Source organism: Petaurus breviceps, unplaced genomic scaffold (genome assembly GCF_028583685.1).
Source record: "Petaurus breviceps papuanus isolate PSGF00001 unplaced genomic scaffold, PetGlider_PUasm1.0 91133, whole genome shotgun sequence".
Lineage (NCBI taxonomy): Eukaryota > Metazoa > Chordata > Mammalia > Diprotodontia > Petauridae > Petaurus > Petaurus breviceps.
This window is the reverse complement of record NW_027187419.1, coordinates 7,822,482-7,849,332: the sequence shown is the minus strand read 5'-3', so window position 1 is coordinate 7,849,332 and position 26,851 is coordinate 7,822,482. Positions and strand designations below refer to the sequence as shown.

Sequence of the window (26,851 nt, the reverse complement as noted above, 5' to 3'; positions counted from 1 at the left end):
ATAGTGAAATGAAGGTTTGGGGTTTGTTTGTAAACAACAGGGAAGGAGCTAGGAGATTAGGAGCACTGAAGATCAGAGAAAGAGTTAATGATTGTGAGAGCAATCTGCTGGAGAAGACAGGAGGGGCAGGATCAGTGGTAATTGTGGAGGAAAATGTTGTTGAATTGGTTAACTATAGGGTCAAAATTAGGAGAGGAGGAGAGTGAAACCAGAGCAGGGATGATGGACTTGGAATGGAAGGATTGGGTGTCAAGGTGAAGATGAAGAATAGGTTTAAGAGAAGGAGGCAAAGGGAGAGATAGAATGATAAGAGGTTTTGTTTGGATAAAAGAATTTCAGAAATCTTAAAAATGGAATTGGAGTGCTTGTGGATGAGTGTGAGATCAAGGGTGTGGCTGTCCCTGTGGGTGGCCATGGTAAAATAAAAGCATTACTCATGGGACTTGAGATTGAGCAACTGTAAAGCTCAGCTATTTGAAGGAAACTTGCCATCAACCTGAGGGACCACTGAAGTACCCCAGAAAGAGGACAGGTGTTAGGTGGCAAAATTGGGGGTTATAGTTGGATGGTGTCAGTCTAAAAGCAGGAGAGATTCCTAAATAGTGGTGACAGAGGAAGGGTCTGGAAGTGGCAATGAAGAGCAAGAAGCTTGCCTGCTCTTACTCTAGGACCAGAGAGAAGATATAGCCAACACTGCAAAGGATGGCCAAGGATGTCTTTTATGGGGAGCCATGTTTGTTTTTGAGGGTCAGAAAATGGAAGAAGCATGAGAAGCATGTTAATGAGAGAGTGGGAATTCCAGAAGGCAGAGTGGGAAATACAGACATGGCTGGATTGGGACATGGGACATGGGCAGAGGGTGGATGGGAAGGAGAGACCTGGAAGTGGGGGTGGCTTCTGCTTCTGCAGCTGTGGAGGAAGGGAGTGAGCTGAAGAGTGGTCTGTACCACAGGGATTGAAGGCATTAGAGGTAGGAGGCTGCTAGCCACAGGAAATGGAGTACCTTTTACTGAGGCTTCCACTGTCAAGTCCCGTGAATAACAGAGGATGTGTCACTTCTCTTTTAAGAGTTAGGGAAGGGGGTGGCTAGGTGGTACAGTGAATAGAGTACTTGACCCTGGAGTCAAGAGGATCTGAGTTCAAATCCAACCTTAGACACAACACTTACTAGCCGTGTGACCTTTGGAAAGTCACTTAACCCCAATTGCCCTGCTTTCTCCCCTCCAAAAAGCAAAAAAATAAAAAGGTAAAACAAAAAATAATTTTAAAAAAGAATTAGGGAAGAAGGGAGATAGGGCTTGGTAGTAGTAATTGTTTCTATACATAAAGGAAAGGAAGGGAATAAGCCTTTATATAGCACCTACTATGTGTCAGGCACTGTGCTAAGCACTTTTTACAAATTTACAAATGAGATTTACAAAAATCTCATTTGATCCTCACAATAACCTTGAGAAGTAGGAGCTACTATCTCCGTTTTACAGTTGAGGGAATTCAGACATACAGGGTTCAGTGACTTGCCCAGGGTTCCACAGCTAGCAAGTGTCTGAGGTCACATTTGAACTCAGGACTTCCTAACTCCAGGCCAGTGATCTGTCCAGCTGCCTCAGATGATGCGTTTGCATCTTGGTCAGACTGGGTCCTTGACCAGTTATCGGAGGCCATGGTTCTAGGAGGGAGAGACCTAGTGTGTGGGGTAGCAATCTGATGTCTGAGATCGACATCAAGTAGCCAGTGGTGCCTCACTGCCAGGAAATGTCAGGCAGAGGATGGGGTATGATGCTCTTCTCTTGTTTGAGAGCTCGGTATCATCTTTGATTCTCTTCTCTCTCTCCCCTTCCATATATAATTAGTTACTGGTCCTATTTAACTGCCTCGGTCTCTCTCACATATCCTCTCCTTATGCCCGCTGCCAGCACAGTGGGATCCCATTACCATCTGGCTAGACTGTTTACATAGCCACCATCAAATTCTTCCTGCCTCTACTTCTTCCCATCCAATCTATACTCATGCCTCTATCAAAATAATCATTCTTTTATAAATAGAAGTAACTGGTCAAAAATATTCATAGCATCACAGATTTTAGAGCTGAAAGAATCGTTAGAGACCACCATCTCTAATACCTTCATTTAACAAATAAAGGAATTTAGATAGAGGGATAAGATTAAGTGATTTGCCCCAGGTGACAAAACTGGTATGTGTTCAAGGCAGGATTTGAACCCAGTCCTTCCCGATGTTTACATAGCTTCCTACTACATTATTTACCTGTCTGATTCCCTGTTGATAACTGAGTAAAATTCAGATTCTTTTGTCTGTGATTCAAAGCCTTCTTAGAACCTGGTGCTTTTACAACTCATTCTAGATTTGTTTCCTGCTATTCTTTTGTACACACTTTTCCTTCCTGTCAGACTAGACTACTTTGTCTACCAAATGTGCCACGTGCCCTATTGCCTCTTATGTTCTGTGCAGGCTTTCCCCTATGCCTTTAATACTTTCTGTACTCCTCTCTTAGCTGAAATGCTAAAGGAAGCCTCTGGTCACCAATGCTTTTCCTCTCAGACTTCACAAAACACTTCCCATTAATTTCTCAGCCAGGTAGAGAGCTGGGCCTCAGGTCAAGAAAAGCTGAGTTCAAATATGGCCTCAGATACTTACTAGCTGTGAGACCCTGGGCAAGTCATTTAACTTCTGTTTACCTCAGTTTCCTCATCTGTAAAATAGGACTAGTAACAGCACCTGTCTCCCAGGGATGTTGTGACAATCAAACAGATACCTATAAAGCATGTACTACACAGTGCCTGGCATAAAATAAATGCTTTGTCAATGCTAGCTACCATCACTGTCATTATTATTAATCCAGTGATCTTTCTACCTGCCTCCCAGTCATTTGCCAAATACTGTTGGTTCTGCATTCATGGCAGAATCTCTATCCAAGCCCCTCTCACTAATCACATGGGCGTCACCTCAGTTGAGGTGGCACCTCTTACCTGGACTATGTATTATCCTGACCTCCTCATGAGTCCCAAGCCTCTCCCTCTCCGGTGTGTCCTACACACAACTTCCAAAGTGATTTTCCTCAAACATAAGTCTGACCAGTCATTCTCCTACTCAGTGAATCCCAGTAGCTCTCTTTTGGCTCTAGGATATCCTAAATATAAAACCCTCTGCAGTGTTTAAAGCCCTTTACAACCTGGTCCCACCTACCTGAGCAGACAGTGTTCATTCCTCCCCTTCCACTAATTTTCCCCATGTTGTAATGCACTACTTACTTTTCATCTCTTGGGATCCCTGATTTCTTCCAGGATTTCCCTCTAGTATGATTACCTTCTCCAGGAAACCTTTCCTGGAGTTCCATCCTCAAGCTACCTCATTTTGCATGTATTCTGTATACACACACACACACACACACACACACACACACACTTACACACTTTCTCCCCTCTAGAATACACGTTCCTCAAGGGCAGGGACTGTTTCCTTTTTGTCTTAGTCTTTCCAGTGCCTGGCAGAGTGCTTAGCATATAGTAGGTGCTTTATCAATGCTTGTTAATTGATTAAGCCAGAGAGCCTACTGCTAAGCACACATCTTTAAGCAATCAAATACAGAAAGTAAGGTCCAATATATATATATATATATATATATATATATATATATATATATATGTATATATATGCCTCAAAGTATTCAAAGCAGAAGTCTTTGTAGTAGCATTTGGGTAATGGCTGAACAAACTGTGATACATAAATGTGAAATATAATTGTTATATAAGAAATCATGAGTATGAAAATTTTAGAGAAGTGTGGAAAAGCTTATATGAACTGACGCAGAAAGTAATAATAAGCAGGTCCAGGAAAACAATTAGCACAGTGACAACAATAATGTTGTCACACCAAAAAGTGCAAAAAAAAAAAAAAAGGAAAAAAACCCTGAAAACTGTCACAATCATTAAGTCTGTCCTCAAAGAAAAGATGAGAAGATGCAACTCTGTCCCTTCCTACAGAGGTGGGAGGCTATGGGTGTAGAATACTGCATACACTGTCAGGCTCAGCTGATGTGTTGTTTGGTTTTGCTGATCTGCTTTTCTTCTTTCCTCTTTTATTTTTTTGTTTCAAGGTACGGCTTAATAGATGGGGGTAGGAAGAGGGATATATTTCGAAAGGAAGGTGATATAAAAACAAAAGATAGCAATGGTGTTGGAGTGGGACATTAAGAGATCAAGGGAATGCCTGCAGTCACTCAGCATGTGTCAGAGGCAAGATCTGAATCCAGATTCTTCAAGGCTGAACCCTTCTGTCTATTATGCCAGGTTGTCTCTACATTTTATTGTATGTATATTGGACAAGCTACAATTATTTTCATGGCAATCTTTTTTAAAAAGCTCATGTTGCACTCTGCACAGTGAGATAATTAAATGTCCAATGAAATGATGTTTCTTGTTGATTTTGGATGCACAATAAAAACCAACTCCACCAACTCTCTTAGTTTTCTCTCCAAGAAGAGACCCACCCTTCCATTTATCTGCAACTTCCTTCTGTCTTCTAACTTCAGTATGCTTCAGTTTCCATAGCACTGTGTCCACTCACTGGTTGCTGGATAAGGATCTCATATTTAGAATACCAGGAGTTAAGCTAATGTTTATAGGCAGTCTAGAAAACTGCATGGCTTTTTGGCATCCTCTGTCCCTTTTTTGATCCCTTTGCCAGCATCCCTGCAGAAGCAGAAGGTACTGAAAAGGCCTGAAGGCCATTTGGTATTTTTCTTGGTTTCATGATCAGTATGCCAAGTACTGAGTTAGGGCATGGCACAGGTAGATAACAAATACAGCACAGTTTGCACAAGTGGATAAAGAACTGCCCCCCAGGTGAATAACCTAAGGTACATGCATGACCTTTCAAGCATCTGGTAGGGAGTGGCCTACTCTATTTGCTCATAAGGTTCTCAGCCCTGACAGACCCTCCAGCTCCACATGGTCATGAAACCCCTCTTTATGGAGCAATGGGAAGAAGTAGGAAACTCCTCTCACTTTGTAGCTGGAGAACCATCTGTTTTTATTCCAGTAAAGCACTCTCTTTCTTATGTACTTAGATTCAAAGAGCTCCATTGCCCCAGATTTGAACCATGCCATAGTGCAGTAGTCTACAGAATCTGACCTGGCACAAAGGCCTAATGATAAAGAAACGTGGGCAAAGAGCAAGGTAGGAGGCCCTAAATGCCAGGATGGCCCATGGGCAGCTGGTATTCAGTTGCACAAAAATTCAACACCAATTGTGGGTCCTGTGAGATAAATAATGAGGATGGAAAAGATGTCCCACTGAGTCCAGAAACATAATCTAATGGATTCATAATGTCATGGATATCCCATTGAGCTCAGGATCATAATCTGATTGATGTTCCCTGCAAGAGGGGCCATTCTCTATAGCAACAGAGAAGCAAGTATGTCAACTTTGCCAGCGGGCAGAAGCAGAGAAGGTGCATGGGCTACATGAGGTGAAAAGATCAGACTGCCAACTTCTGGTGAAGTTAGTGCCATCAGACTCTCTGTAGATAGTCAGAACTTAGTGGATAGTTTGTCAGACAACAAAAAGGTGGTCCAAGTTTGGCAGATTGGGTTTGGCTATAGTGCCTCTACCAGCTGAATAACAACCTAGTGTTGTACAACGGGGTAATGGAAAAAAGGCTGCCCAGTTTCTAGCATCAAATAAATCCATGGGATGGGGAGGATACCAATCTGAGTATCAAAAGTAGTATAATACACTGCCAAGACATTTGGTTAGTTACAGGTGAAATCCTGATAGCAGCCAGAGGAAAGGCTTCTTCTACTGTGGGATGATAGCACAAGCCAGGTCAAACTGTCTGAGGTCAAGTTTAAACCTGGGGGTGCAACCCTTTGTTATAGTCACAGGTGGCCCCAACAAGTGGACTGACCGTGTTCTACTTTATAGAGGGGTCAGTACAGATGCAATGGCCCAATAAAGGGGACTTTAACTTCAAAACCAAAATGGTTCTTTAAGCAACCTCCTGATAGGGATTGTTATCCTAAAGGAACAGCCTTGCTGGGTTGTACCTGTGAGAATATACAGATACTACCCAACAGCACCATCCCCTCTTTAACATAGCAAACATTACCTGAGCTCTGCTTGCTGAGAGCTAAGCCTGCCTGGACACCTCCCTTGGCCTTACTAATGGACAGTCCTTGGGAGATCCAGTTCCTGGTAACTGCCCTGCTCCCCCATTCTAGTGCAGGCACGTTTAGCTACTGGGTAGCAAGTCTGGGTAGTGGTGGGAGCTGGAGTAAAGAGACCCAAGACCAAATCCCTAGTGAAAGAGAAAGGAGCCCTATTCCAAAACACTGGTTGCCTAAAGGGGAAAAAATATGTCACTATGTACTTTAGTTTGGAGGCGGAATCCAGGCAACAGATGAGTAGGCACTACATATCCATCTCTTTCCACTGGTCTCTGAACTCTACTCCCAGACTGCCCGACCTTGGTTGGCTCACTCTACTGACTTCTCAGAGTTCACAGAGGTGTGGTCATCTCCAATATTACTCACTGGATGCCTTCAGCCAGGAAGAAGTCACATGAAGATAAGGCCTAAGATTCTAGTCAGCTAGTACCTTTTAAATGTACCCTCATTTCTGGCTATGCAACCACAGCCAATCAAATAGTTTCCTATTCATCATATGGTTAGCATAGTGGAACCAGTTACAGAATGTCTACACATGCTCCAAAGTCTCTCCAAGACACTTTTGTTAGACGATATCCCACTCTCTAGCTTCCTCCCATAAGAGGAATTGCATTATCAGCACTCTGCCTATTCACAAGGACTGGGCTCAGTGGACAGCCCCCTACTGCATCCTTATATCAAAGATTAAATAAAAGCATAGAAATTCACAGCCTTCCTGAGATTGGCCCCAGAGAAGCTCATAGATGATGGGTTTTAACCATGAACCAGCCTTTTCGCCTCTTCCCCTACCTCTGTATTTTCTTTGAAAAAGTAATCAAAATCTATCTCCTACCAAGCCTCATCAACTTCCCTGAACCTTAGCCCCAAAAGCTTCACTTAATATTATACAAAGTACCTTCCTTTTTGCTCTAAGTCACTTCGCCTTGAACCCTTGGTGATATCCTCAGCTCCTTACTTGCAGTACTACCACATATGTATGCAACCTCATATTGAATCTTGTCATTTCTACCTTTATAGCATCCTTGTACGCCATCCTGTTTCTCCACCCACACAGTCACTGCTCTAATACAGGCCTAATACACACCTCTTGCCTGAATGACTGTAATGCTCTCCTTGCCCCAAGTCTCTCCCTCCTCCAATCCTTTCTCTCCTCTGCTGCCAAAGTGTTTTCCTGAAGTGCAGGTCTGACCAGGTTATCTCTCTACTTAGTAAACTCCTATTATCTCCTTGATCAAATACCCTCTGTTAGGTATTTAAAACCCTTCATGATCTGCCTATTACTAACCCTTACAGTTTTCTTACTTTTTGCTTCCCTACACGTATGGTACAATCTAGTTACAATGTCATATGTGTTGTTCTTTGAACATGGCACTCCACAATCTCCATGCCTTTGCATTGGCTGGCCCCCATGCTTGGAATACTCTCCCTCCTCCACTCTGCATCTTAGCTTCCCTAGCTACCTTCAAGCACAGTTTAAATTCCACCTTCTTCAGGAGGCCTTTCCTGGTCCAACCCCCTCACCCAGTGCCTACCCTCTGAGATTGCCCTTCATCCATTCTGTATATCATATATATAGTGTGATTTACTTGGCTCTCCCCATAGGATGTGAGCTCCTTTGAGTGGTTTTTGCCTTTGTTCATATCCCCAGTGCTTTACTTATCACAGTGTCCAACAAATAGTAAGTTCTTAGTAAGTGTTTATTGTACTGGCTGATTTAGACCCAATGCATTACTGGCTGTCCATTTCCACCTTTCCAATTAGATGGAAGTGTTTTCATTATTAGAAAGGTATTACTGTTGTCAACCTAACCATAACTGGTGGAACCTAGTGGTGGGGGATTCAAATAGCTTTTGAGCAGGAAACAGAGACTGAGTATTAACCTTGCTGGATCATCCTTCTAGTTAGGCTTAAAGAGAAGGGGAATATATATATATATATATATATATATATAGTCATAAGACTTTATGATTTATGTCTAAGAACAAGCTAGGCAGAACTAAACACACTTGGCAACTCTGAGGACATTCTGTTAAGTCTGCTGCACGGCCGATTTAAGCCACTCTGTGGCATTCAAAAATAGATGACGATATTGGAAGCTACGCTAGTTAACGATGTTGTGCTGAGATTGATAGAATCCATGACATTGCTATTAGGAAGCTCTATCTAATCACTTTGGGGATGTGGGTAGAAACATTTTTGGTCCGATGTAAAACTGATAATATGCCTTCCTTCCGCCCCAGTTTATTGATGCAATTGCTTGAGATGCACTCAAGTTCTGATTAGATGAACTATGATAATTAGTAATAGCTCCTGTTTACATAGTACTTTATCACTGACTAAGCACTTTTTTCACAATTACTCTGTAAGGCAGGTAATCAAGTATTAATGGTCCTCATTTGACTGAGGATCTGGAAATTGAGGTTCAAAGTTAAGTGACTTCTCTAGGGTCACTCAGCTAGAATATCAGGGCTAAGACTTGAGCTCTGGCCTCTTCACTATAGGACTAGAGTTTGACCTGCACTAACCAGGCCAGTCCTCCAAGGAAACAGTTTACCTAATTCTCTGTTGCCTCAATCCCTTTACTTTTCCCTACCTGAATCTCCTAGTTTTGAATAAACCCAGTACAGAAGAATTCGGTTTTAATTCTAATTCTTCTATTTAGCATATTTATAACCTTACACAAGGACACTGCTCTGATGTCTTAGCACTAAACCTGTTTCCTTTGGTTATATCTTCCCTAGAAGCTTCTAAGGGGGTATCCTTTAGCTACTCTGCCTCAGGCAACATTTTTGCTGCTCAGTGATATCACTGCTGGGATTGCTATCCTCAGCCAGTCGTTATGGAGAGTTACCTGGACTGAGTTTTGCAAATGCCACAGCTTTCCCCATTTCAAGGTATAAATCTTAATAGTAAAATTGCTTTTAATGTCTGGGCTCAGGCTGGTCACTGTACTCCCCACAGTGTCCAGTAGATGGCAGCATATTAATTCTCTGGTACTGTAATCTTGAGGATTTTTCTTCCACAAATACTCCCACAAGAAAAACATAATAAAGATTTAAACTTTGGAAGCAGCAGATGAGCAATTACTAAGATCATCTAATTAAGGGAATGTCAGGAGCTTGGAGCTCTGCAATATTTTAACAAAATTATACCCTGATGCAATTAGCACTTGAACTTCATTACTAGGTTCAAGATCTTGGACTCTCATAATAGCCAGACATTGAATTCTGGTGAATCAGCTACCTGACCTTCAACATGAAGGGAGCAGCACATGCAGCACTGCATTATGGTATAGTAGAAAGAACTCTAGAATACAGTCCCAGAATCTCCAAGTTGGGAGGGATTTAGGAGGCCATGTAGCTCAGCTCCTCATCTAAACAGTAACTCCTTCTACTGCATTCCTGAAAGTCGTCACTGGACCTTCACTTAAAGACCTCTGGTTAAGGAGAACCCTCTCCCTCCTGGGGCAGCCCATCCGCTATAACTGTTGGGAAGTTTTTCTTTCCATTTAATTGAAATCTGCCTCCTTTTGACTTCTACCCATTGCTCCTTACTCAGTCCTGACCCCAGTGGAACAAATTTAATCTACATTTTCCTTATGACAGAACTTCAAATACTTGAGGAACAGCTGTCATATCTCTCCTAAGTCTCCCCTTCCCCAGGCTAAACATTCCTAGTTCCTTGATCCAGATCTCATATTACACAGTTTCCAGGCCCCTTGCCTTCCCTGTTGCCCTCCTTTGGGAAATGTTCCAGCTTGATAGCAGCCTTATAATGTGGGCCCAGAACTGAAAAAAATACCCCAGAATTGGTTCTGACCAAGGCAAAGTAGAGGGGGACTGTCACCTCCCTCATTCTGGGCATTAAGTGTCTCTTAATACAATTTAAGGTTGTATTACATTTTTTTGGCTGCAAGGTCATGGTGTTGAATTTGCAGTCTGTTAAAAAGCCCAGATATTTACTGTAGCCATCTTATACTGATGAAATCAACTATTTGAACCCAAGTATTAGACATTACGTTTAGCTGTATTAACTCTCATTAAATTCAGCCCATTGTTCTAGTCTGTTGAGATTTTTTGGGGATGATGAATCTGGTATCCAACATGTTAGCTATCTCTTCCAGCTGGCTTTCATCTGCAAATTTAATCAACAAGCTTTCTGTACAACAAGCTATCTCTACCTTTATCCAAATCTGTTATAGACATGTTAAAAGACACACTGCCAAGGATAGATCCCTGGAATATTTCAGTTTAGATCTTAAGATAAATTGATATCAATTCATTAATGTCTACTCTTTGGATGGGCATTTAAGCAGGCCTGAATCCATGTCACTATTTCACATCCGGCTGATATTTTTGCATCTTGTCTGCAAAGATAACACAAGAAACTTTTTAAAACACCTTGCAGAAATCTAGGTATGCTATGTCTATAGCAGTTCATTGATGTCCTAATCTAGTCAGCTTGCCATTAAAAGAAATCACAGAATCTCAGAGGCAGAAGGCAATAGGCAATTTAGTCCAAACTGTACCTGACTGAGAATTTTTTCTACAACAGCTCCATCCAGTTTTCACTTGGAGACTTCTAGTGAGAGGAACCTATTCCCCCTAAGGCAGCCAATCCCCCTTTTTGACACCTCTAAGTATTATTTTTTTTAGTCTTGGTGACAATTAAATTATGGTGTACTTTGGATCCTGGTCAGATACTCTAGCATCACATAGTATCTATTTGGTGGGCAGAATGGGATGTGTGTGAGATTGCCTGTGGGTATTTTCTGTAAATGGTTTCTGAGTGTTGGACTGAGTTAATGTGCCCCCAGTCTGTCAGTCTTCCCATCTAACAGGTGAACTTTGGATGAATCCGTATGAGGCCACTCTTCCAAATCTCTAGCATTCTCTTTACTGGGGTCGTGTTCCTGCCTTCTCACAACACAGCCAGATGACTCAGATTGACCAATGCAATAAAGTTTCCCTATCAAATAGGCAAAAGCCCAAAGACAGAAATTAGTTTTCAAGGTCCCCTGGCCACAACCTCTATCATTTGAGAGAGGGTCAGTACAAAGTGTGCTCTTCACCTTCCACTTCATGGGGAAACAATCACAGCTCTTGCATTACTATTTCCTATGGCTCTTCTAATTATGGCTGGCTGGTCAGTTTCTCTGGAAAGCTTTCTTTGTCTGGTTCCAAGACCAGATTTGGGGAATTTAAGAATAGACTAGAAGAGAGAAAATCACCAATTCAGCGCTTGTGTCTGTTTCAGTGAAATCCAAGTAATAATGAGATAGCAACATTTCATTTTTTTGTAGACATTGGGTAAATCAGGCTCCCTTAGAGAATACAAAACCATGGATTAAGCCTAACTTTAGAAATCCTGATAGTCAGGATTCAAGATAGTATTTCTGGGGCTAAAGTTGAATTGTGGGTTTCACCTAAGTCATATCCTGAAGGAAGCAGTTACGAGAGGAGTATGGATCTGGTTAAATTGATTGGCTTTAATTATCCAAGATCAGCACCTAAGTATCAAACTGTTGACCAAATCTTCCTTTTATGTTCAGGGTATGGGAGAGAACTTGTGAAAAGCAGGGACAGCAACTGGTTCAGAAGTAAACCTCTGGAGAACAATCCAGGAGATGAAATGACAACTGTGATTTTTATCTAAAAACCAGATTGCTGAGTTAACCCAAGGGCAAACTCAGGAACGTTTGCAGTCATATATCATTGGAAATATCTGCTGTTTATCTATGTATAGTAATTAGGGTCATGGGAGTCAGAGGTGCAGCCTGTGGGTGCACTCTCAACCGGAGATCATTGGCACAGACTCCATTTTCTGATCAAGCTGTGCATTCTCTGAAGTCGAGTGCTTACTTCTCAGGGGTGTTGCAGCAGGAAACTCATCCATTGGGCAGGAATTTGGGCTAGGTGGCCTCTAGGGTCCCTTCCAATTCTAGGATTCTAGAATTCTCCCCAGCCTTAGAATTTCCACATTCTTATGCTATGTAAAGATAATTATATGGGTTGGCTTCATCTGCTACCATGGGGTGGGGTGGGGCTAGTAAGAGAGGAAGGAGGAGAGCTAACCTGGCCCCTTGTTTCCATTCTTCATTTCTCAGCAACAGTTACAGACCTATGTGGCATGGGTGAATGCACAGCTGAAGAAGAAGCCAGAGGTGAAACCTGTCCAAGATCTTCGGCAGGATCTTCGGGATGGTGTCATCTTGGCATACCTGATAGAGATTGTTGGTTAGTGCTCTTCAGCTTCTGTATGGTGACATCAGCCCCCACAGCTCTGGAAGAACAGGTCAATTCATGACTCCCTCACCCTTAGTGCCTCCCCAAAAGTAGACAAGGTGGGGAAACTGAGGCACAGTTTGAGATATTTGCCCATATTTACATCACAAATGGAATCTAGATGTCTCCTCTCAAGTCTACCCTCTGTCCTCCACACGTCAGGGCTTTAAGAAAGGGCCTTTCTTTGCTCTTGAAGATTTGACACCTGTGGCAGGCCTGTGTAACCAGTTATAGTACTATGGATATTTCATCATCAGGTGGCCTTGCTTGGGGTCCTTGAGACAATCTCTTTCAAATAGTCAGTCTGTTTATGAGTCAGCTTGTGGTATAACACATGAATTCAGCTGTTTAGCTTCTTCCATTCCGACTTACCTATTTTGTGGTGCCTTCACATTATTTAAAACCTGTGCCCAGGGACTTTTTAAACTATTCATGGACATAGTAACGTCAAAGGCATCAAAGATACGTATAAAAATATGAAGGCACCAAAACATAAGCCATTCTCAAGTCTCTTCTTTTTCCCTCCCCATCAGAAGCATGCAGGCCAAGACAATTCACTCTCTTCATATTTAGTCAAACATTTGGTTCCCAAATCAACCCCCCTATTGATGCCCTCACTCTTAATGGACCTCAGACAGATACAATCCCATTAATATAGTATTTTCTTTTTCACAGCCGGAGAGAAGTTGAATGGGATGCAGCTGAGTCCTAGCAACCAACAGGAGATGAAAAACAATGTGGAAAAAGTGCTACAATTTGTGGCCTCCAAAAAGATTCGAATGCACCAGACCTCTGCTAAAGGTCAGTACCATATCACATACATACAGAAGAAGCATGCATTCAGCCTTAGCCCTTGACAGCCATCTTCAGAACTCCCTAGGTGATACAGCTTAAGAGTCAGCTAGAACAGAACTAGACATAGACATAATAACCTCATGTTATTATTCCAAGAAAAGAACAAATATGCGATTTTGGGACAGAGTAATTCTGAAATCTTGAATGTTTTGAGAGGTCAGTTTCAGCAAATGGCAAAGGGAAAAAAGACAGGAATTCTTTGTTCATAATAGTTCAGTATTGGGTTGTCAAGGATGTGAGTGTGAGGGAGAATTAATGGGTAGAAAAGAAATGACAACTGGTAAGTTGATAGTAAGACTGCCTTATTGAAATTAGAAAAATGAAAATGTATTTCTGTGCATTTTTCAGTTCTCTTGATCTTTTGACTAAGAATTATTTTAGGAAATCAGGATCCAAATTTTGTTTTGCACCATGCCTGGCTATCATGCAGTTGGTCTAGAAGCAGGCTGTTTTCCACATTACTATTCATATTACAGAAGCCTTCAGGTGTGAAAATAGAGATTTCACAGCTTCGCCTCCATGCCCTCTAATAACACCTAACAGGATGTTAGTCACATGGGACCTTAGGTTTACTTAAGAGAAGATAATACTTCTCAGATCAGCCTGAACTGGTGCTGCTTCGAGGGCGCCTGGAAGGTGAAGCAAGAGCCTAGGAGTAGTGTGACTCCAGTTCTGACTTGCTAGCACTAAACGGAGATTTTGCTGGCTCTTGGAGCAGACTGCCAATGAGTCTGTGACAAGCAAGATCTCTTCTCTGCTGTGCTAGAACGATCAAGGAAGTTGGTGTCATTGGTGGGGCTCATTCAGCATGAATGATGCTGTATAATTGGCAGCCACTGACCTTGTTTCAGTCCATGCCATACAAAACAGAAAAGACCAAGTGTGGACATTTCCTCACCTGGACTCATATCAGACCTGTCATACTGCTTTGTTCCCGTATCCTCCCTCTTTCTAGAGAAACTGTGAATGGGAAGGCAAGACAGTCACTGTATTCTGATCTAGTTCCCATGTCAAGTGGACTTAGAAGATCCAGACCATTATATCCCTGATTGTCCCCTTCTCTTCCTGTCCTATGGGAGCAGTGAGGTCCTTGAATCCTTTAACACTGATCTCTTGGGGCTCTCTTCTATCACACAGACATTGTGGAAGGAAACCTGAAGTCTATCATGAGGCTGGTTCTTGCCTTGGCAGCACATTTCAAACCCGGCTCCAACAGGATGGTGAGCCACAAAAGGGACTCCAGAGCCCCAGTGCAGAGTCACCAACCACACTCTGCCACTGCTGTGGCACAGGGGGCAGCTGCTGCCTTGGCAGATGTTTGTCATGACATGTCACGGTCGGGGCGAGATGTCTTCCGATATAGACAGAGGTGAGAGGAAGGAGTACACTGTGGGGAACTGCTCTTCTCTCTCTAGTCCTTTCCCTTAAATATTATGATACCCAGGTATTAATGCCACCCAGACAGTCCCTGCCTTGTGAGGGCACACAAAGGCCTGGGGGGGACCTGCAAAAAAAAGGAGGAAACACTGCTCTTCTGGAGATGTAGTGAATTTGCAGTTACCAAAGAGTAAGGAGATTTTTCTGAAAAATTTTTGGAACTGCAAATGTTAAATTATGCTATTGCTATTTGTTTATTTGTTTATTTAGTCATTCATTTTCTTGGGAGATGGATGGGTTATTTGCTTCTTCTCTGAACTCCACCATATGCCCTAGTGTGAGCCTAGAAGGCCAAACCATGCTAGAGAAATGCACCCTATCATTAGGGCTGTATGTCTGATGAGGAGGAGTGACCCTGAGTCATGACAGGGTTGAGGGACTGATACCATCTCCCTTCTTGATTACCTGTCTTTAGAAACAGCAGCATGGATGAGGAAATTGAAAATCCATACTGGAGTGTTCGGGCACTGGTGCAGCAATATGAGGGGCATCAAGGATCCTCATCCAAGGCCAGCTCCTCCAGGTAACTGCCATCCTATGACCTGTTTATAATTATCCTAGCCAAAAATGGCATTTGGGGGGACAGTAGGGGACGTTGGCCCAAAGGAATGATTTAAAGAGCCATGCAACCCTCATCTTCTTTCTCCTTTTCTTATTGTCAATATTTGATTATAAAGGAATGTATTCTCCTGTGGCTTCCATGGTTGAGGGGGGTGGCAGGATGAGGCTGAGGTGAAAGATAAATATTTCCTCACAGTCAAAAATGCTGTGTTTTCAGCCTATGGTTGCAGTGATCGTATTTAGTCATGGCCACATGGGGGTATGGCTAGAGTAGAATCAGGGCAAAGCCAGCAGTTAAGAGAAATAATTTTCGTACAGCATGTCTGAAAATTCTTAGTTGTGGATTTAAGCTTTCATAGTTCTACTACATGGTCTTGAAAGTCAGAGTACAGTTGGAAGTAGTGGATGCAGAATGAGGAGCAGAAGATGGTAGCAGGCTTGAAGCAAAGGAAAGAAATGAATCCAATTGTCTGAGGCACCATAGGTTTACAGTGTTTATTGATAGAACTGGGGATTGTGGGTTGGTAAAAATTTGACTGAGCTGATAAGTGTGTGAATCTAGCTATAAAGCTAATATCCTTTAGAGCCAAATGCAGAGGCAAAAATGGGTCACAGTGCTCTAATAAAGCCTGACTGATGCCCAGTGTAATGGTAGAAGGATTACTTCCTTGGCTAATGAAAGCCATGCTCCTGTAAACACATCCTGGTGTATTAGCTTATTTAATAACTGTACTTCAGTACTGAGTCATATTTAATTTATATTCTACTATGACCCCTCAGGGCTTTTTGAAAAGTATTATAACTGAGTTCAAGTCCTTCCTCTGACACATCCTGGATATGTGAGCCCGAACAAGTGACTCAGTCTTTCAGTGCCCTAGGCAACTCTCTAAACCTAAATGTAGCAGAGAAGGTGCCAACCTGCCAGGATAGAAGGAGTTTCTTCATGAGGAAGCTCCCTATTTCAATAAAATAACAGATCCAACATTCTGCTAACCTAAGGTGCCTCATGGTGAATTTGTAGGCAGGGGAGTTGGGCCAACTCAATCTGTGCTGCTCTCCTTCCTATGCTATTGTTAAGTGAACTTCAGCTTATCCAGTTCTTCATTTTTGTTTCTGTGTTTTGAGTTTCTTTCATTTATTTCTTGTTCAAGTTGAATGCCATCCTGTCTTTAATGGACCTTTTTTTCTGATTTATTGAAGTCATTTTGAATTCTTTTCAAAAGAAAGAATGTTACAAAATGTTGGCAACCCTGTTCAACTTGATGTAATTCCCACACTTCCAGAATGGACTCTCAATCAGAGATTGCTGGTCCCTGACATTTCTTTCTAGCCTTTTTTGTTTTAATGAGACTATCACTTGGGACAAATTCAAAGGATGTTCGGTAGTACAATTAGATCTATTGTTTCCTGCTTGCCTACAAGGCCTTTCACTCTTCAGAACCTCATGTGGCCTGCCTGAGTCAGAGAGCAGAAAAGAGTCTGCATTGCCTCCTGAGAGCACCTGCTGTCTTCTTCTAGGCCTAGAGACCTATGCAAGACTGTGGGGGGTGAGAGTGAGAACAAGTGACTCACTGGAAATCATGCAGAAATGGAAAAATCATCACAGCTGGTTTAAGGGGGAAGCGTTAGAGGAAAATATTCCACATTTACTTTTCTATTGCTCAGTTCTCCCTTATTTCACCTTTCTTTTGGAATCTCATTATCCCCCATTCACTGCCCCCTGCTGGGTAATCAGTCACTTGGTCTTTTCCTCAATGAGCCCCTCTGGGAGGGGAGACCTACATAATTGCTTCGTACTTCCACCTCAGATATGGAACAGGAGTAGGGGCTACTCTCTGCTCAAGGAGAGATTCTCCGAATTCAAGGTGATAGGCTCCAAGATGGTCAGAGAGTCTTAGAAAACAGTTTTCTAGACAGGGTGTCACAGGCCAGGATTTGCATTGCCCAGGTGAACGAGAACTTCGGAAGAAAGGTGTGAGGAGATCAGGGTGGCATGGCTGGCAGTGCCCCACCTCCCATCGACAGGCCCTTCCTCCCCTCTCCCCCTCCCTACAACGTTCGGGAGGGTGCCAGGGGATCCACTGGCTTCTGCTTGATAATTTCGGGGTCGCTAGAAAGGCTGCGTATTTAAAAAAAAAAAACTAGTCTTAGTTCAAAAAGCCAAACCCCAACAACAAGGCGGGGGGCAAGGGTGGCAGTGACGCTGGGAGGGGAGCCTGTCTCCTTCCAGCCCCCGCTCCCCGCGCGCAGAGCCTCGTTCAGGTCTCTATCTGGGCCTCGATGTCCAGGAAGGACGGATTCAGATTAGAAAAGGCTACAATTTCCTGGCCCGGGGGAGGTGCGCCAGTGTGCCTTTTAGCTGGACAAGGAGGACTGCGTCCTCGGCTCGGCTTCCTTTCCCTGAGATTGAGCAGACCCGCGGTCCCTCCTCCCTCCTCCCCTTCTCTCCCTCCCCTCCCCCCTCCTTTCCCAGCTCCTTGCCTCGCTCTGCGACTCCCTCCGCCCCTCCCTCCCCCCCTCCCTACCTCGCTCTCCACCCGGAGCCCAGCTCCAGTCAGCCCGCCGTGCTGTCTGGGGATCGCGCCGCCTCGGAGCCCTGCGCCGCTGCCGCCACCATCCCCGCGGCTGCCGCTGCCTCCCGGAGCGAGCGGAGCGCGTGTGACAGAAGGCTGCGGGGAGGGGAGGGGTCTGCAGGAGCGCGGCACAGTCGCCGCCTCTGCCCACTCCGCCGGCACTGACGGCCGGAGCGCCTAGCAGAGCGGAGCCGCCGCCTTCCTCGGCTCGGGCGCTGAGGCGATGGGTTGAGATGCCTGGGAGCCGAGGGATGCCCACAGCCTCGCGGCGGCGAGGACCAAAATGCCAGAACTAGGGACGGGCAGCCTGCAAGGGGAGTCGGCGTGCACCAAGGCCGAGTTGCTGCCGCCGCCGCTTGCTGCTGCGGCCACTGCTTCAGTGTCTGAGCTGTCGGGAAAACACGGGGGGCTGGGACCCCCGGCTCTCCGTCCTCCCCACCCTTGACCCGCCCAGGGGGACGCCTCCTCACTAGTTCGCCCCTCCTGCCCCTGGCCGGGGGTGAGACATGCCCGCAAGCCGGGGAGATGTGATCCGAAGCAGCCTCTCACTCCGCCAGGACAAGCGGGCTTGCTGAAGCCGGAGCCCGGAGGGGACCATGGGAGGGACGCAGGTCAAATGGTGAGCCAGGGTCACCTTTGTCATCTCAGGCGGTGGGCCGGGGATGGGGGTGGGGCGCAACTGCACCATCAAAGAGCAAGCTCGGAGGCCGTGGGGGGTGTTGGCAGCCTAGAAGCCGGGGGACGGCAGCGCGAATGTTGGTGTAAAAATGCCGCAGGTTTAGGGAGCTGCAGGCAGCGCCGTGGTGGACTGAGGGACACGGAGAATGGAGGGGAAGGAAGGACTCGAGCATCTCGGATGCACGGCCCATCTGGGAATGCGGAGACGTCAGCTTGTGGCCTTGCTTGTCTCCGGAGTCCGGAGGCGACCGGGAGGGTCTCCGCTCGAGAGAGACAATGACCTTTGACTCGAGTATCTGGCAGTTAGGGAATGCGTCCTTTGGCGTGGTTTGTCGCCAGCCACCCACCGCCTCCATTGAGGCTCCTGGTGGTGTTGTGGGTGGGGAAGCAGGAGGTGTGGACAACCGGCTAGGGAGAACATGGGATCTTTAAAGGGAAACGGGGAAGTCAGTCATCCTGCTAATAATGAGGATTAAAATATGTCTGACTTGAGACCCGAGGACTTCATGTTTTTCCCTGCTGGTGCCTCGTCCATCTCCTAGGGAGGACCCCTCCCCCCGGGCTGCACGCCAGCCTCAGGACCCCACGGGCTCTTCTCCGAACCGTTCACCTTTTCACTCAGCCCCTGGTTCCCTCCTGCCACCTCTCCCCCTTTGCTTTTCGCACCAGGCAACCTCAATTGGGGAAACAAATGTTGTTTTCCTCTGCCTGTTCTGACACTCCTCCGACCCAGCTGGATACCCAGGCATCCGCCTCCTTCTGCCCTTATATGGGAGGCAGCGCACATGGGCGTGGTGAGGGTGGAGCCGAGCATGCGTTGGCATACCAGCCGTGCTTGGAGGGAGGCACATCTCAAGCGGCTCGGGGCTGGGGCTTAGGCACCTCTCCCATGCCCAGACCCACTCTGCTAGCTTCAACGCAAGGCTCAGTATGTGCCTGCCTATCGAAATGCATACTGAGCAACATGTAACCCCCAGTGTTCTATGGACGTCCCCCACACAACCCATCATACATACCTTGTCATTAGCAACTCAAATTGTTAATTTTAGTATTAAAAGCAAACACACGCCCCCCCCCCCCAAACAAATACAAAGACAAAATCCAGCTACTGAAGAGCTATTTCTTAATTTCCAAACCTGAATCCCTGCTTCTTTAAGGACATTAATGTTAGAACCTAAACAACTCCATATCTGTGCCCCTTCGAAGCAGGGTATTGTTCTAAGAACAGAAGTATGTCTTATTTCTGTGCCCATTAATCTTGTTACCTTAGATGCCCTACTGTCAGTGATTGAAAGACTGATAAGAAAGATTTGGAGAAAGCCCCTCCGAAGGATCAGATCAGACCAGTAGGGAAAGCTAGATATGACATAACAGGGGCTTTTCCCACTAACTTTTGTCATTGGGAAAGGGGGGGGGGGGGGGGGGGAGAATGTCCCTAATTGAGGTCATTCCCACCCCAGCCCTTAAACCTGGGACAGTAGAGAGGATGGGGGCACTGTCTCTAAGACGCCATTTGAGATTTAGAAATATCTCCAGATAACTTCCACTCAGTTTTGCTTTTGTTTTTGCTGGCCTCTGTTTCTGTCTTAGGAAGAATGGAACATTAACTCCTGATCATGGTTGTGAGGCTTAGTCTGGGAGACTTTAGGGGCACATTAAATGGGTCAGTGAACCCTAGACACTTTTGCTGTTGTCTGGGTGACGGATTTGGGAAGAATTCCTGAGAGGGGCCTGGGACTGCAGACCCCACAGCCTCTGAGATTGTTTCAGTGTCAATGTTCTCAAGGTGCAGCTCAAATTAAAAAGAGGTTTTTCTGGATCTCTCCTTCATTAGATAAAAGGAAACAACTGTATTACCTTCATATCTTGTCTTATTTGTGCACTTAGTTTTGGAGGATTAAAAATTCCTTTTCCTTGATAAACCTAAGTGATTCTAATAGCCTCAAAATAATGAATTGCCAAGATAGTTATCTGTTAGTGGCAATTTGCAAATGTAGTTGTTAGAGTTCTAATGAACAGCTTTTTGCTTGTGGGGCCAAACTAGCCAAACCAAATTGCATAGCTCCTTCCTCTGTACCTACCATTATCAAATTTTAGGAATCTCAGCTCTGAAAGACACAGTGTAAGGAAAGGAGAGCTAAACCATACTCTGCCTTTCTGGCTCCCATACATTGTTCAGCTATCACATGGCTCCATGTTATATTACTCATTTTCTAGCTTAATATGAAATGTGTGTCCATGTGCACATCAATGGCTTCTTCCAACTCTACCCTCTTTTTTTGCCCCTCTACTTAATCTCTTTCATTCCCTTCCTTTCCACCTCCCTCCTTTCTTTTTCTCTTTCTCCCCCTCTCTCCTCTGTCTCTTTCTTCTCTCTTTCTGCCTCTCTTTTCTTTTGGGATTAGCCCACAAAGATGCCCACCTTGTCTTCCCTCCTTTTACCATTGGAAGTACCACATTTGGCTTTTCTTTCTATGAGAAGCCACTTTGCTTTCATTCCAGGTCCCAAATCAGTTGCAAGATACAGACTGGAATTATTTTCCGAGCTCTGGGATTGGGTTTTTAATATCCCAAAGCTTTTTAATAATAAACAGTTAGCCAAGTCCCATGATAAAGATCATTGATAACAATGATCTTATCATTTGGGCTTAGAGGAACTCTGCTGACCAGGTCTTTATGTAGAAATGTCTCCATGGGACTGGGTCCTTACAGGGGAATATGTTTCTGGAGTAGAGTACAGAGGTTGATTAATTGTAGTCCCTGCATAATCATGCATAATAATTGTTTCTCTTCTTTCTTCCTCCACCACAGTCTGACATCACCAAGTCCGATCCACAGTGCAAAGAGTGAGTCCATTATATCCCAGTCGGAGGAGAGGGCAGATTTTGTGATTATCCCTTCTGAAGGACAGGAGAACAGAACAGGTAGTGCTTATCAACCTCTCCAGACATTGCCTATTAATCTGGGCAGTGTCCTTCAGAAAAGTTTTCAAGAGTCATTTGTGATCATCAGCCTCCTCCAGTTTCCTGGCCATATCTACTTCCAGGGTTTGGCTTACTGCCTTTGGGGACAATTAGGAGGGTTATATCTTGGTTCCTGTCACCTCCAATGTTCAAGCTGTCAAAAAACCTTGCAATGCCCTGAACAAGTCTTTTCTCACCTGGCAGCATCTAGGATGATTCTATAAACATCTGAGCTAAAATTTATTTTTAAAGTTCATTTTTATTTATTTTTTTAAGAAAATTCTGTACTCTTCCCTGATCTTAGATTGAGGGCTACACATCAGCCAGGTTGTTCCAGAGAACATACTGTTGGTTCGAAGCTGGGAGGAACAGGAATCTCCTCCTTTTCTTTGTTGTTCCTTTTATCTCTTATTAACTACTCCCCTTTCCCTCTCACAAAATAGAAGAAACAAATTAGAAATGAAACAAAACAGATGATGCTTTTATGGAATTTTCAGTCACTCAGAAGAAACTGGATTAGGGACTTCAGAAATAAAACTAAAATGTTATTCTCCATTACTCTACCCCACTTTAGTCTTCATATGGAGAGAGGAGACACACATGGTGTTATAAAAAGAACACTGCACTTTGGAGTCAGCAGAGACACATGTTTGAAGCATGCCTTCAACACTACTAGCTGAGTGACCCCTAAAACTTTCCAACTCTTAGTTTCCTCTGCTGTATAATGGAGATGATCATATCTGTAGTGGCTCACCTCATAGGGTTCTTGTGAGTCTTAAATGATTAACATTAGAAATGTTTTTTAAACCTTAAAATGCTGTGTCCATGTCAGCTGTGTGGAATCTTTTGAGCACCAAACCTTGATTATTCAAGTTTATAGGGAACTCCCAGTGATATCTTATTGAGTGAGCCAGCCACTTGGACACCTTCTACTGAGGGAATTTATCAAGGGGATTTGTTCAGTGAAGTCTGGATTCAGTCAAAGGGCCACACTTGAGGACTTAGAGGGCTACCCGTGCCTAGAGGCCCCAGGTTCCCCACCCCTGGGTTAAGTGAACTTACCCAGGGTCACATAAGAGGAGCTTGGGCCCAGGTCTTCCTGACTCTGACTTGACCTCTCTTTCTACTCATATATGATTATGGTGACTCTTGCAGCTCTGTTTACTGCAAATTAGGGAAATTCAGATGAGGAGTTTGACCTGGACACTGTCGATCTGGGAACATAAAAACTCTTGTGAGAGCAGGAAAGGAATTTTTCTAGTTTGTTTCCTGTGTACTTTGCCTCCAGGGTACTTTGGAGGCGGAGTTCAGTATTTATGACTGTTGGAACAAAGGAGGATTAAATGATCATCCCTCAGCTGAGGCTCCAAAGTAGCTAGAAAAAAAATGTATTACATTTGGCAGCCCTTTCATCCATACCTATGAGCAGCCTCTAGGAATCTGACCTGGGGAATACATGTCAGGAATTGAGAATCAAACCAGCCTGGTACATAAGTTCCATTTCAAATAGATGCTGACTGGGGAGATATCTTCCCACCTTCTTCTTGTGGTGCCAGAGAAGGAATGTGGGCTATTCCCAGGGCAGCAGTTCACCTTTCGGTGAGAGAACATATGCTGCTCCCCTGAGACTTGAGCCTGGAGTTCATGGAAGGTGCTTTGCTTAGAGCTGTTCTCCCCCCACCCCTACCCCCACCTCCACCTCCACCCCGACTCCACACACCCACCTAGTGGAGATCCCAATTTATGCAGTGCCGACAGGTGCAGGAGGCCTGGAGCCCTAACTAACAAACTTGGAGAACCCTCTCTCCCTTAAGGTTTCTCCTGTCCATCACCATGAGCCATACTTGCTTTTTTCACTTTGTAGAAGAGACAGATTCTCCATTTTCCCGTGACTGGCTAGCAGGGAGCCCAGGAACCTATCTAGAGACTTCATGGGAAGACCAGCTGCTGGAGCAGCAAGAACACTTAGAAAAAGAAATGGAGGAGGCAAAGAAAATGATATCTGGACTACAGGTAGCTCACTTCCTTGGGTTTTCTCCCACTGATTTACTCCTCCCCGTCCTCCCCAACTATGTCTGCTGAAAATAACTTGGTTTTCATTTCATAGGAGGTCAAAGTTGAATGTGGGCTTGAGAGACAGGAAGACAGGTAGCAAACCAGAACAGAAACAAGGAAATGTTTCTGTTTTCTGACTTCAGAGGCAAGGAAGTGTTTTCTACAACTCAGTTCCTAGGGTTTCAGGGAAGCCTATCCCTTTCTCTAAACATTTATGTCAGATTTATGCTCTGGAGAGATGAGTTTCTCTTTCTACAGGTGACTGCAGAGGTACAGTTAGGTACAGTTGTGATTTTTTGTTCATGAAAGGCACAGTGAATATTTGTACAGTTTTTCTTAGGAACTGTCCTAAAAGGAGTTTTGGAGCCAGCACCCCAAATTCTCAGTTTACTTCCAGGTCAAGAATGTGTGCTCAGTAATGAACATTGTAATTTTCATGGATTCTGTATCTCAGTGACTAGGGAGAGTAGGTTTTCCTTAAGAGAAATAAAACCCCTGAACATTTCCCATATTCTACCTGCACGGCCAGTTCAGCAAATCTCCTCAAAGGAAGTGACTGACCCACTTGACATACTTCTCACACTTCATTGTTGTCATATGTCTGTCCCTGGTCTGGGAGGGACCCAGAGTAGTGTGCTGATGACCCTGAAATTGCCTAGGAATAATCTTTTTCGCTTGTGCTGGGAACGGTGCTGTTTCTGAATTGTCAAATATTTATGGACACGTAAACAAAGCCCACATTGTGTGTGTGGTACAAGCAGCAGGCAGGCGGTGTATGGGGTGCTCCCAGCCAGCCCACGGCAGAGAAGGGATACAAAAGATTCCCAAAGAAAAAAGGAGATTGGCGTAGTGGCCAAATCCATCTGCATAATGTATGCTTGGGACTGAGGAAGTCAGGAGTATGGATTGCCTAAGAACAACATGGAGAGGAATTGGTGATTTCCCCATTTTTGATTCAGTATTTTAAAGATCATTCAGATTCTCCTCCGGTGCTCCAGGAATAACTAATGAAATGTTTTCCTTGGTTATACAATCGTACATGGCAATACACCGTGGAAGAACTTTGGGACATGCACTTGACACAGATTTACCCCAGGATCATTTGCATTCTATGAATATAGATATCCATCATTTGGTTCTCAAGAAGGTTTATGTTCCTCCAATAGGGAGAGAGCCACTGGCTGGTGAGAAAGTAAGAAAAATGAAGAATCAGCCTGAAAGTCAACACTGCAGTATCCCCTGCAGAGAGACTTGTTAATTCAGAGCCACATAATTAGGCAGAGAATTGAATTCTGCTGCAAGATACAGAATAACTCATAGCATCCTCTGGACTCCTTAAAGGTTTCAGTGATAACTAAGTTGCAGCAAAGCTATAGCCTGGATTTTTCACCCACCAATATATCTTTAGTTAAAGCTTGTTAATGAGTTCATTATTAAGGAATGAACCATTTTCTAGATGTCCCATTGTCTTTCTGCTTGTTCTAACTATGAAGCTTCAGATCATATTCTTATCATAAATTCAAATTCTTTTGAGATGCCGAAAGTGAGCCATTGGCCAGACTTAACCTTTTTTAATATACTAAGATGTTTGCCGAAACAGTACATGACCTATGTGATCCTTTATCTCATTTGGCAGAATTGTGACTCAATTTAGTTATAAAGCAGAGTCGGCTTCTTCAAACTGCCTCTCTTAATTATTTTCTGTAGCTCAGTTGATAATCAGTCCTGGCTATATAACTGATCCTCTGATAAAAGCAAGGCCCAGTGTGGAGAGTTGAAATGAATGGGGACATATAATATCCATACAAACACATTCCCTACTTTTTCTATGCAGATCTTCAAAGTAACCTTGGGAAGTTAGAATGAGGATTTTTTTTTCAATCTATATCAGTTAACCTCTCCTTCCCCCCTCCCCCAGACACATTCCAAATGATTCTTTGAAAAGTACTTTTCAAAGCCAGCAGAAACAACCTCTGTTTTTGGTTCCCTGTATTGTTGGTTAAAGCCAGTTTGAGTAGCTCTGATTTGAAATGCTTCCAACTGTTCCTGAAAGCAGGGTTTGTTCTCCAGTTACTCCTGGGACTGAGAAGGGCTTTTATGGCTCAGGATACAGGTGAATTCAGAGAATCGATAGAGGCTCGGTGCATGGACAGTGTTAGAACTCCAGATTGTCCTGAGATTAGCACGCATTTGCACAGAAAAAAGGAGCAGCCAAAGCTATAGAAAGTTTCTAGGGGAAGTTGGTTAGTGATTCCAGTTTAGGGCCTGAGCTCGCTGGGCTCAGTCCTGAGTTATCTGGCACAAATCACCTGATCGGAGGGGTCACATTTCATTTTGCCTTTGTTGATTTTCAGGCCCTGCTGCTTAATGGGTCCCTGCCTGAAGATGAACAAGAGAGGCCCTTGGCTCTCTTTGAACCAGGAGCCAACCCTGAGGAGCAACTGGTGAGTTTCTTCTTTCACCCTGAGATTTTGTATGTCAGGTTTGTGTGAGGAGCAGTCTTCTGGGGCATAACCATTTTTTTTCTCATATATTTAGATCATAATCCAAAGTCGTCTAGACCAGAGCATGGAAGAAAATCAGGACCTGAAGGTACAGCTGTGTATATATGTATAATAAACTATGGGAAAAAAACTGTTTAAAGGATTTAGGGTCAATAAAGGACTGCTTTTCCCAAATACCTTGTAGGGTTTCTTAAAGTAAAAGAATTTCCAGTGAACTTATGGTGTGAAGTAGGAGAAAAAGGAATGAGAGGACCATGGGTTTTCTCCTCTTTAAAAACCTGTTCTGGGGCAGCTAGGTGGCACAGTGAATACAGCACCGACCCTGGAGTCAGGAGGACCTGAGTTCAAATTTGGCCTCAGACACTTGATACTTACTAGCCATGTGACTTTGGGCAAGTCACTTAACCCCAATTGCCCTGCCCTCACCCCTCCAAAAAGCAAAACAAAACAAACAAAAAACCACCCCAAAATCCCTGTGCTATAGATATGGACTCCCAGACATATACATGGATTCATATTTACCATGAAATAAAGGTTTTTAGGTAATCCATGCCATATACCAGACAGTATCTTTTTACTTCAGCATATTAAGGCTATATGATTTCCTTGGTGTGGGGACTGTATACCTTCCTCACATCAGTAGATGATTTCAGAGGTTGCTGTGCCAAGAAAACTCACTGTCTTGTGGCCAACTTTCCTGTAGCCAGTTTCTCAGAACTTAACTAAATCACTTCTGAACCATAGTCCAGCTCCAGGCCT

The 26,851-nt window shown here is 44.2% G+C and overlaps 1 protein-coding gene across 4 annotated transcripts in view; it reads left to right on the top strand.

Moving 5' to 3' along the window:
* DIXDC1 (DIX domain containing 1) overlaps positions 1-26,851 on the top strand; it is a 65,717-nt gene that overhangs the window by 15,735 nt on the left and 23,131 nt on the right. For 3 of the 4 annotated variants that reach the window (XM_069080422.1, XM_069080421.1, XM_069080420.1), the window contains 8 exons: positions 12,289-12,418; positions 13,142-13,267; positions 14,459-14,690; positions 15,174-15,281; positions 21,382-21,494; positions 23,398-23,546; positions 25,943-26,032; positions 26,127-26,180. In XM_069080422.1, coding sequence (XP_068936523.1) covers positions 12,289-12,418; positions 13,142-13,267; positions 14,459-14,690; positions 15,174-15,281; positions 21,382-21,494; positions 23,398-23,546; positions 25,943-26,032; positions 26,127-26,180 — 1,002 coding nt within the window. Of the gene's footprint in view, positions 1-12,288; positions 12,419-13,141; positions 13,268-14,458; positions 14,691-15,173; positions 15,282-17,874; positions 18,512-21,381; positions 21,495-23,397; positions 23,547-25,942; positions 26,033-26,126; positions 26,181-26,851 lie in introns of those variants that run through there. The other variant, XM_069080423.1, reaches the window with a different exon arrangement.